At 45.4% G+C, this 12144-nt stretch overlaps 1 protein-coding gene across 1 annotated transcript in view; it reads right to left on the reverse strand.

Annotated features, from left to right (window-relative positions):
* Window positions 1-519: 519 nt before the first annotated feature.
* The window catches only part of GET4 (guided entry of tail-anchored proteins factor 4), a 419684-nt gene continuing 408059 nt past the window's right edge, over window positions 520-12144 (reverse strand). The window contains exon 5 of the mRNA XM_044089678.1: window positions 520-662. Coding sequence (XP_043945613.1) covers window positions 520-662 — 143 coding nt within the window. The remainder of the gene's footprint in view (window positions 663-12144) is intronic.

Consider the following 12144-nt stretch of genomic DNA (forward strand, 5'->3'; position numbering starts at 1 on the left):
TGCACTGCAGCATAAACTTGCAAAGGGAAGGCATTGTGAGCTTCTGCGTTGACAAAGGTAGCTCATTCCCCACCCACCCCCACTCAATGGTAAGGAGTAGGGTTAGTGCCAGTACGAATGTCTTCACAGCTGGCAAGGACACAATGCACCCTAGCTGCCTGTGTGATCCCCACCCCACTCCCAGACATCTCTCACCTTCATACATCTGGTAGGTAACACTGGGAACAAATGGGCTCAGTCCAGTAAGGGGCGGGGGGATGATGGTCAGCAGGCACAAGGGCAAAATGGACCTAGAAAAATAAGCCTCTTTTTATTTCGACACTTGCACTTGATCTTCTGAAGTGAGAACTAAATAAACTCAAATAAGTAACAGCAATGGCATAGACCAAATAACTGTATGTTGCCATATTTTCCAGGATAGTTCATTAACACACACACACACACACACACACACACACACACACACACACACACACACACACACACACACACACAAAGACACAATACTTTATGTAGCACTTACTGCAAAACTGCTTGAGCCACAAATATATCCACCTCACTGCGATACCCCTTGACTGTTGAATATTCAACAAGCATATTCGCACAGCCTTCTCCATCCGAAGAGTGTAAAAAGTGGTAACGGGACTCGCTATAGTTTTGTTCTAGCAAATAAAAAACAAAGACATTAAATGGAACTATAATGTTTCATTTTTATAGATTTCTATGTAAAGTTACAAACAGATAGTCAGATCTGTCACATTCCTACAGTGACTATTACCTCTAAATTGTATTGTACATACACAAACAGACATGCAATTCTTAGAGCAGTGACAAACTCAGACATTCAAAAACAAGTAGCTTATACTAGGCAGCAGGAATTGTGTACGCAACTCCATTTGATTTGCTAGCTAATAACTGCTTAGCCATGTAAAATATGCATTATCAGTATAAATATTAAAACTCCTAACCTAACTTAAAACATACATCTAAATAAAATTGACAACTTTAATTATCCTACCATGTACCTTGTTTAAGACTGTATTTCCCACACAAAAGCATCAGTCGCCAATAAAGCACTTACTCCATTACCTAACAGACATCAAGAGTTAACGACTGCATCAAGCGTTTCATTTGAAAGTTCACATTACTGTACAGGAATCAGTCTCTACTTGTTAGACCTACTGTAGATCTTTGGTACTGGAAAGCTGATAGAAATCTGTCAAGCCAAATCTAAAGTATAAAACACCAGTCTCAGATGAAAAAGGACAACAGCTAAATGAATGAGTCATCTTCACTTTTTACCCGGTCACTGTGAGGGACGGAGGATAAAGGTATTATGAACCACAACTGAAAGGCAATGACTGTACTTGAGCCGCTTTCTGTTGGAAGTTTCAAGTACCACGAAAAGCGGTTAAGCAGTTTACGCTTTATATTTTCTTCACTGACTCTGATTTTGTATTAATTCCATCTCCAGCACCAGTCCAAGTCAACAGGGACTCAAAAAAGCAACCAATGTAAATGGATGCAGGGACAAAAATGCCCAAAATTATGCAGTCCAGGTTATTTATTTTATTTTACATTTGTTGACCGGGAAAGTCCGACTGGATATATGTCCATTTTCAGCGGAGGCCCGGGGAAAAAAGCTCCAGATACAATAAAGAAATTTTATAAACAAATTTAAAAAAGGATTTTTGACTATTAAGACTCAAATTAAACTTTAAACACACTTAGTATACATATTCTTTACAAGTATAGTCGTAGAAAATAACATAACACAGGTAGAGAGTTGTTGCATGGGCTAACAAAATTCTTTAGGGATAGTTAAAAAAGGGAAATAAACAAAGCAAGAGGAATTCAGTAATCTAGACATAAAAATGAGAAGCCAAGAGGAGTTATGTTGTATTACAGGGACAAAAACTACATTGCAAGGGAAAAAAAATGGAGGCACAATGAAAAAAGAAATCCCGTTAACATGACAACCCTCATCAGGTCATTTTAAGTTTAAATAAATTGTGAAATAAATTAGACCTGCTTAAATCAACACTACACAAAATACATAATTTAGTAGAGTTGACTTCAAGAAGAGACAAGTCTTAGTCACAAGTGACGATACAGTAAAATCTCTACGTTTTCTCAGTCACTTTTAATCCTAGATTTTCATTAAACCAGAACCAACCTTACAATCTGTACTGCATATCTAAAGCATTCACAAAAAGTCTACAGCAAAAATACATCAGATACAACTGCCATTATGGTCAAGAAACACCTAAACATGGGATCAACTACATTCTAAAGTTTATGTGCCCAGTACAGCAGCCTATCACTAAAGACCTAACATGCAACTCAAATCATGGTAGGATGTGGCACATGAAAATTAGTTACAGCTCCAATAAATTACTTGGGCTCACACTTATGACCTATGTGGTCGATAATTAACTACACAGCAATCTATTAAAGTGCCCTTGCACTTAATCAAATGTGCAGTTAATATCTAGGGCGGACAACATTTTCAGGCACACAAGTTACTTGAACATTCAGATCTACTACTAACTCAATTTTAAACTCCTGAAATCTGGCCATTTCCTACTACTAGCAAATAAAGCCCCATCAAAAAGTATCTTCTAATCTCAGCTTGGATGCAGACCTCACAACTCATGTAAATCCACTAACTGTACATTCAGAATCCTTGGTCCAAAACACTAGAATGAATGATCCAGAAAGATCAAGGAAAAAAAAAGTTATGTCTTACCATAACGTTCCATCTGTGTTGTTGATCTTCGTTTATTCATTACTGATGGGCTATCGGTTCCGTCCTCGGAACCAAGCCAGCCTCATACCAAGCTCGCGTCAGCCAAAAACTCTTGAGCCAAGATCCTACGCAGAATGCTCTGCTCCCCGTTACCTCAGATCGAGTTTGCAAGTTAATAGACAAAAGTAGAGGCTACCTCTGGTCATAACAGACCTACAATAATGGAAAGAAGGAGCATATGAGATCAACCAGGAACCTTCAGAGGGGGACAGAGGGTGGGGAGTAATGAATGGACGAAGATCAACAACACAGATGGAACGTTATGGTAAGACATGACTTCTTCATCTAATGCTGTTAATCTTCGTTCATTCCTTACTGATGGGACAGAGTCCCCAGCTACCTGTATCCCTGGGCAGCCCTCATGGAAGGACATTCCTGAGCACCATGGAACCAAAAGAAGCTCTTCCTCTGGAGGCCAAATCCAATTTGTAATGAAGGATAAAAGTATGGGGTTTGGCCTAAGTCACAGATGAGTAAATGTCACTGAGGGAAGCCCTAGCATGTAAAGCTGCTGAAGTTGCCATAGACCTTGTAGAATGGGTTTTCACTTTGTGAGGCAAGGTGATGCTTTTCTTGTTGCAGATGAAGGTAATGCAATTTCTCAACCATGACGCCAATGTAACTTTAGAGACAGGATGACCTAGCCTTGGTCCAGAAAAGGCCAGAAATAGTTGGTCTGATTTACGGGTAGATTTTGTTCTGTCCAGATAAAATCGTATTTGCCTGTGAACATCTCGGGAGTGAAGGCAATACTCTCCCTTGTTAGAATGATTAGGAAAAAATACTGGGAGGTCAATAGTCTGGTTGACGGACCATTCTGATACCACTTTCGGTAAAAAGGAAGAATCTCAGTGACACTCTATCCTTATGGAAAATAAGGTAGGGACATTTGATACATAAGGCTTGAAGCTCTGACAGATGTCTGCTCAACGTGATTGCAACCAGAAACAAAGTTTTCCAAGAGAGGTACTTTAAATCACATGAAGACGCAAGTTCAAAGGGGGCAGCTGTTAGGGCTTGTAGAACCAAGGCCAAATCCCAAGGTTGTACTGGTTCTCTAAAGGGAGGTTTTAGGTGAAAAACACCCTTCAAGAAAGTCTTACAGAGTCTGTATGACATGAGTGAAGAGTCCTGAAAGCCAATGTGGAAATTAGAAATGGCAGCTAAATGAACACAAATAGTAGAGGCTGACACCCCAGACTGAAAAAGATCTGATAAGTAATCTAATACCACTGAAACTGGGGCTGACAAGGGGTCCAGTTGTTTGTTAACTGCCCATAATGTAAACCTTTTCCATTTGCTGAGATAGATTAGCCTGATGGATGATTTATGAGATGCAATAAGAATATTGCTCACCGGGGAAGAGAGGTTATCCTGCCTGGCAATCATAGGAAGTGGAGAAACCAAGCTGTCAGCTTCAGGTTTGTTAGACTGGGGTGAGCCAGACCCTGCAGATGGGAGATCAACGTTGGGGATGGATTGAGAATCCATGGTCGATTTAGCAGACGAGGCCAGAGGAAGGGGAACTAAACTTATCAAAGCCAATATGGAGCAATGAGGATCACTTTACTCTTCAACTGCTGTGCTTTCTTCAGAAATTGGGAGATGAAGGGTAGAGGAGGATAAGCATAAAGCAGACCCGAAGGCCAAGCGTGGACTAAAGCATCTCTCTGTGATGTCCCCGAGGGGGGGGGGTCAGGGCAAAATAGTTGCTGCACTTGTACTTGATTGGGGAGATGAATAGATCGCAGCAAGGCTGGCCCCAGCATTTGAAACTTTTTGCCGCTATCACAGGATTGAGAGACCACTTGTGAGGTTGTAGAATGCACCTGCTCAATTTGTCCACTATCACACTGGAGCTCCCGAGAATGTGCGTTACAATTAGAAAGGGGTTGGAAGCTATCGCCCACTGCCATATTCTCAAGGCCTTTCGGCATAATGGATAAGATCTGGTGCCCCCTTGCTTGCTGATGTACCAGACCACTGACATGTTGTCTGAATGAACCGCAACAGTCCCTGATGGAAGGATCGAGTGGAATGCTTGCAACGCTAATAGCTCCACCCTCAGTTCCAGGACACTGACATGCAAATGGGCCTCTGTCTCCGACCAGGTGTCTTGGACCGAGTTTCCCTGACATAGCCCCTCCCACCTCATCAGGGAGACATCTGTGGTCACCGTGGCTTTTGGCTGATGAGGGCTGAAGGGGTGAGACCATTGTTGGGGGTTTCGAGATGTCCAACAGAGCATATCCTGCTTGCATCTCTGAGTTACACTTATCTGAAAAAAAGGATGTTGTAGAGTGCACTACTGAGTGAGAAGTAGCCACTGAAGAAGTCTCATGTGGAATCTGGCCAGAGGAACAATGGTGATCGAGGCTGCCATTGACCCCAACAGTTGGAGTACAGACCAAGCAGAGGATTTGTGGTGACAGATTAGTGGCTGAACCTGTTGTCTTATTCTCTGAAGTCTGTGATCCGGAAGAAATGCTGTGCAATTCCTCCTGTCTAACAATACCCCGATGAATTCTAAAGATTGTGCAGGGGTCGTGTTGGACATCTCCCAGTTTTTAGTGATTCCCAGGCACTGAGCTGTGAGAAGAGTGTAGTCTAGGGCTTTTTCCAGTAGACGCTTGGTGGGAGCAGTAAGGAGCCAATTGTCTAGGTATGGAAACGCCTGGAATCATTGAAGTTGCAGGTGAGCGATGACCACTGTCATGCATTTGGTGAACACTCTGGAGCCTGTAGAGAGACTGAAGGGCAGTGCTCGAAATTGGTAGTGACTGGCCCCTATGCGGAAGCAGAGGTATCTTCTTCAGCGCTTGTCCATTTTTATATGGTAATACGCGTCTTGAAGATCTGCAGAGCACATCCAATCGTCTTCTTCCAGAAGAGGAAGGATAGACTGAACCGTGACCATCTAGAATTTCTCTGTTTTTTACAAATTTGTTTAGTGTGCTGAGATCCAGAATTGGTCTCCAGTCCCGTCTCTTTTGGCACTAAAAAGAACCATGAGTAAAAAACGGATCCTATCTGGTCTGGGAGGACAGTTTGGATGACTCTTTTTTTTTGTGGCAGCTTTCGGACTTCGTATGCTGCTGCTTCCCTTTGACTGGGTGGGACATTCGGCAAGTCTCTGGGTGAAGTGGGACAGAGATGGAAGGGGATGCGATAGTCTCTGGATATTATCTGTTGTACCCAAGAATCGGTGGTTATGGCTCACCAAGCAGTGGGGTACAAGGAAAAACGATCCCTGACCGCTTCCAGAGGTGAGCAGTCAGACAATGCTTCAGGAGCGCTGGTGGGGTTGCTCAGAGAAAGAAACTCTGGAACCCCAGTTTCGCGGACCTCCCCTGCCCTGAAAGGGGAGTCTTCCATTGGAGTTTCCCCCTCTGCCTCTAGGGGAGAACTCTGCACGTGTGTCACGGAAAGCACCCTGTGATTTTCTGTGCCACATCTTCCTGCTCCTCTGACTTCTGGAGTAGAATCATTGAGGGGTGGAGTGTCAGACACCAACAGCAGACAGGGTCTTGCCATCTTGTTCGCACCTTGTCAGTGTATCTTTAACCATAGGGCCAAACAATGAAGTGGCCTCAGTAGGGGGCGTTCATAAAGGAAGCCTTAAAGGAGTCCACAAAGTCACAAAGGCGCATTCAGGCACGACGTCTCGTGACTATACCTGTGCCTGCCGCTCTATCCGCTCCTTCCATTGCGTGTGAAATAAGGTGCATGGAAAAATTAGATATCGATTCTAGGGTCACTATCTGAGAAGCTACGTTGTTGCGCACCTCATCAGAAACAACTCCTGCCAAGGTTGCAGAGAGTTGGTTGATAAGGTCCCTCTGGAGCCTTGTAAAGTGTTCCAAGTAGTTCAAGGACCTTACGGCAAAGGATGATGAAGCAAACACACACCTCCCGAGTCTATCACCTGGGACTCCTTGTTGGGTGGATGGACAGTCTGTCTCTCTTCTGCCAAGTCTTTTTTGGTTGCGGCCGCCACCACCATGGCATCAATTGTAAGACCTTTTGACAATGGGGATTGCTCAGTAGGGGGAGATAAAATCTTGTCAGGCCTCCGAGGTATAGCTTTCCAAGGTGTCAGGAACCTTCCATGCACGCTGGACGATGAGCTGGACAATATCATCGGCTGGTGGGGTAAACCAGGCGGTAGGGGGCCGGGCACGAGAAGCCTGCAGGAATACGGATTCCTCTGAGGAAGGGTTGGAAGACTTCCATTCGCCCCTCTGTCTTAGGATCTCGAGGATGTCACCACAGGACACCTCATCAGAGGGTGACCATGGGGACCCTTCCTCGTCATCAAAGTTCATATCTCCAGTTAAAGACTCCTGAGTGGAGTCCATGTGCTTCCTCCTGCATGAAGCCTTGCAAAGAACTTCCTCAGTGGGGAGCTTTGGGAAAAACTGCAAAGAGGGAATCTCCTGAGGGGGAGAAACCTGAGTCCCTTGTGCCCAGTGTCCAATGGTTGTGGCTTACAACAGTTGCGGCGGGGGGGGTGAGGACTCCAACAGAGAGGGTTTGCCAGCGGAGGCAAGCGCCATCTCCATGGCCTGGAAGGCCAGACCGCCCGAAAGAGGAATGGGAGCCCGGAACTGAGCACGACAACCTCGGGACCGGGGTCACACCCCACTCCAACAGAAGCCAACCCCCCAGACCAGGAGTCTCAAGAGGACTGTGGGGTGTGAGGGGAGGAGGATTCCTGGAGGGTGCCACATGAAAAATTGGTGTGGAACCAAGAATGCCTACCCCCACTAGCCTGAGAAGAGCCCGGTGCCCAGTGCACCGAGGGCCACAAGGACGACTCCAGCTACAAAGTGAAGTCCACTGTTGGTGTCGAAGGAAGGGAAGCTGTTGTCGGAGGAAGGGGCTTTGATGCTTCCCTGGAAGTCGAAGGAGGAGTGTAAGTTGGAGTTTGTGGAGAAATACGGTCACCTGGAAGAGGGAACATAGCTTTAGACGGTTGAGAGAGCCCGGCCACAAGCAACTGGTCGACAAGCCGCAACACATCCTGTTCAGAGAGGCTCCTGGTTGATCTCAGAGAGACCTGAAGGAGATTCTAGCCTTTCTAAAAAGGGGCTATATTGGCTTTCCAAAAAAGGATCCAAGGAAGGAGAGTACGTAGTCCTTGTTAATTTGTGTGGTGCAGAGCCCGGAACCGAGAGTGTTTGCACCGAAGAGAATGGTGTCGAGGTTATCCGCGCTGACAAAGGCAGCGCCATAGGTGTCAAGGGTGTCTGCATCGTAAAGGGCAGTGTGGCAAATGTCTGCACTGATGAATACAGTGCCGTCGAGGAAGGTGTCTGCACCGGTAACGACAGTGCCGAAAGACTGCACCGAACAGCATATCGGTGCCAAAGGTGTCTACACCGTAGAGGACAGTATCCTGGAGATTGACAGCATTGGCAAGGACAAAGCCGAAGGAGATTGCACCAATGCTGCTGAATGAGACTGTATCTGTAGAGACGGTGCAATAAAGGCTGCGACGAAACTGTAGGAGCCGTAAGTGTCTGTACCGGGGACTCCGATGTCGGTGGTGATAAAGAGGACATAACTGGAGTAAGAAAGTACAGTTTTGTACCTACCATAAATGTAGATGTCCGATAGATATGCAACTGCAGTCCTGACATATGGGTTGTCCTGCCTCAGGCAGCCATTCGGTCGGCCGGATTCCAAAGTCTGGGTCCGGCGTCGGCTGATGTCGCCTCCTCCCCGACGTCAGAGCGGCTGGGGTATAAAGGCATCCGCCGATACCATCTTCTTCAGTGTTTCTTGCCCCAGATGCCAGGTGCCCTCCAAGGAAGGCTAAATTTGGTGAATGGATAAAAAATTTCAGACATGCACAACAGTAATAAACAGATACACCATAACAGATATCCCCAGCTAATAGAGGAAAGGGGGAATGGACCCAAAAGGAAAATTGCAGAGGGGTAGGAGGGAGGGTAAACCTGACTGCAGTTGCATATCTATCGGACATCTACATTTATGGTAGGTACAAAACTGTACTATGTCCTTCAAGAATGCAACTGCAGTCCTGACATATGGGTTGAATACCATAGCCAAGCTGGGGGTGGTAGGATCTAAGAAAGGGATGGTGTAGCTAAAATGCCCTGCAGGACTGCCGAAGCAAAGCCTGCTCGGGATCTGGAGTATAAAGGCAGGTTGTAGTGTTTGGTAAATGTATGCACGGAGCTCCATGTAGCAGCCTCTAGAATGTCCTTTGTAGCCACTCCTCTTAGAAAGGCTGTGGATGTGGCTATAGCTCTGGTGGAGTGTGGCCTAATATTGGCTGGCACACCTTTTCCATGGAAAGAGTAACAGAATCTGATGCAGTGTCCAATCCATTTTGAAATTGTTTGTTTGGAGATTGCCTTTCCTTGCACTCCAGCAGCACAGGCTACAAATAGTTGGTCAGACTTCCTGGTGGTCTTTGTTCTGTCCAAGTAGTAGCGTAATTGCCTGTGTATGTCCAAAGTGTGCAGCAGCTTTTCCCCCTTATTTTGAGGATTAGGAAAGAAAGTAGGCAGGTGAATTGCTTGATTTAGAGACACCCTGGATATCACTTTTGGCATGAATGAAGGATTGGTTCTTAGAGAAACTGTCCTGATGAAAAATGAGAAAGGGAGGTACTGCTATGAGGGCCTGTATCTCTGAGACTCTTCTTGCTGAGGTAACTGCCAACAAGAAAAACGTTTTCCAGGAGAGAAATTGCATTTCTGAAGATGCTGCTGGTTCAAAAGGAGGAAGAGTTAATTTTTCCAAGACGTAATTGAGGTCCCATGCAGGTACTGGTGGTTTTCTGGGAGGTTTGATATTCTTTATCCCTCTTAGAAACTGTCTTAGCAAGGGATGCGAAAACACAGGTGGGTCACAGTTGTATCTTGCTGAGATTGCTGAAGCGTGAATTTTAATGGAAGAATATGAGAGGCCATTATGAAACATTTCTGCCAAGTATTCTAATATCTGTGGTATGCTCATTACTGATGCATCCTGACCCTTGTTGGCATTCCAGATGATGAATCTCTTCCACTTGGCCGAATAGGTTTTTCTGGTGGAAGGCTTCCAGCAAGATTTCTTGAACTTTTTCGGAGAGAGAGATATGGGTCAAAGTCATGGAACCCTCCAAGCTGTCAGCTGCAATGTTTGCAGGTTTTGATGAACAGTCCTGTAATTGTGCTGAGTTAGGAGCAGAGGCCATTGAGGCAAGGGCCACAGTTTGGTGTGAGTTATGCTCAGTAGCAATGGATACCAGTGCTGCCTTGGCCAGTCTGGAGCTATCAAAATTCCTTTTGGTTGTTCTGCTTTGATCTTCAGTAACACCTTGGTCAGTAATGGTAGAGGAGGGAATGCATAAATTGTTAGGGAATTCCAGCTGAAGGAGAGAGCATCCGTTCTCCAGGCAAGAGGATGGTGCGTCCTTGAGCAGAACTTCTCCAGGTGATGATTGAGGTGAGAAGCAAAGAGATCTATGTCCGGTCTTCCCCATGCACTTGTTATTTGTGAGAAAATGTGTGGATGCAGCATCCATTCGTGTGGATCCAAGACATTTCTGCTCAGCCTGTCCGCCAGAACATTGTCCTTGCCCGGAACAAACTGGGATTGCAAGTGGATGTTCAGTTTCAGGGACTTTTCCCAAAGAGTCATTGTTAGTCTGCAGAGGGGATACGAATGAGTGCCTCCCTGCTTGTTTATATACCACATGACAGTGGTGTTGTCTGTCCTTATTAGTAGATGACCTTGTTGAAGTGATTTTCCGAAGGCCTCTATTGCATGTATCACTGCCAACATCTCTTTTTGATTTATGTGCAGATGCATTTCCCTTGGAGTCCATTGCCCTTGAATGCATCTGCCCTCCATGTGCGCCCCCCATCCATGATCTGAGGCGTCTGTTGTAATGGTTTGACTTGCTAGAGCTTTGTTGAAAGACATGCCTTGGTTTAAATGACTTGCTTGAGCCCACCACAAAAATTCCCTTTGCAGGCATGGAATGAGTGGTATTACGTCTTCTAGATTGTGGCTGTGTTGAGACCATAAGCTTTTTAGGTACCATTGTAGCTTTCTCATGTGTAGTCTTGCCAGTGGGATCAGAAGAATGCAAGATGCCATGAATCCCAGGGCCTGCAGGATCTTCCGTGTGGTCAGCTGGGTGAGCTTTGCTAGGCTTTTGAAGTAATCTGGTAAATGCTGTTGTTTCTCCTCTGTGAGGAAAGCCATTTGTGATTGTGTGTCCAGTTTTGCTCCTAGAAAAATAATCTGTTGGGATGGCAATAGTCTTGATTTTTGAATGTTGACTGTGTATCCCAAAGCCTGTAGTAACTGAATGACGTAGTCCAAGTTTCTTATCAAGGTTTGTTTGCTGTCTGCTTGTATAAGGCAGTCGTCCAGGTAAGGGTATATTTGAATCCCCTGGAGCCTGCAATGTGCAACTACTAATGCCAGGCATTTCGTGAATACTCTGGGTGCAGTAGATAAGCCAAACGGTAATGCTGAGAATTGATAATGCTCTGACCCTGCAAGAAATCTGAGGTATCTTCTGCAACTGTGTCTGATTGGGACATGCAGGTATGCCTCCTTGAGGTCCAGAGTAACCACCCAAGACCCCTTGCCCAGCATGGGAAGGAGTTGCTGTAACATCAGCATTTTGAATTTTGGCACAATGAGAAAAGTGTTTAGAGCGGACAAGTACAGTATAGGCCTCCATTGTTTTTCTTTTCTTGGAACAAGGAACAGTCTTGAATAGAATCCCTGGCTTTGTTCCTGAGGAGGAACCTTTTCTATTGCTTTAATTTGTAACAGCTTTGAAACTTGTATGAGTGCCTCTGCCCTTTGATTTTGTGGCAGGTTTGGCATGCCTTGTCTCATTGGTAAGGTATGGAAGTGGAACCTGTAACCTTTGTCTACTATGTCCAGAATCCATTTGTCCTTGGTTAAAATGTGCCAGGTCTTTGAGAATAAGGATAATTTTCCGCCTAGAGGTGCTTCTCTTTGAGCCTTGGTCGGCGGTGTGAAAGTCAAGTCATTGTGATTGTCCCTGTGGTGCAGCTGAACTCCCTGCGCCACTTCTCTGATTTGGTGGTTGCCATTGGCGGCCCCTGTAGGAGCCTCGGTATTACCCTCTACCTCGAGCACGCCTGTTTTTTCCCCTTTGAAATTTGTCAGTGTCTGGAAAGGACCAATTCTTTGAAGGCCAATTCCTGCTGAATCTGGGTGGCTGAACCTGGAGGAAATCCTTGACTGTCTGTACTGATTTAGCCTTTTCCTCAATAGACTTCAACACATCCTGTGCATTAGCACCAAAAAGCTTCTGTTTTTCCAGAGGTGCA

This window comes from Protopterus annectens, chromosome 12.part0 (assembly GCF_019279795.1).
Source record: "Protopterus annectens isolate FY-2018-M chromosome 12.part0, PAN1.0, whole genome shotgun sequence".
Classification (NCBI taxonomy): domain Eukaryota; kingdom Metazoa; phylum Chordata; order Ceratodontiformes; family Protopteridae; genus Protopterus; species Protopterus annectens.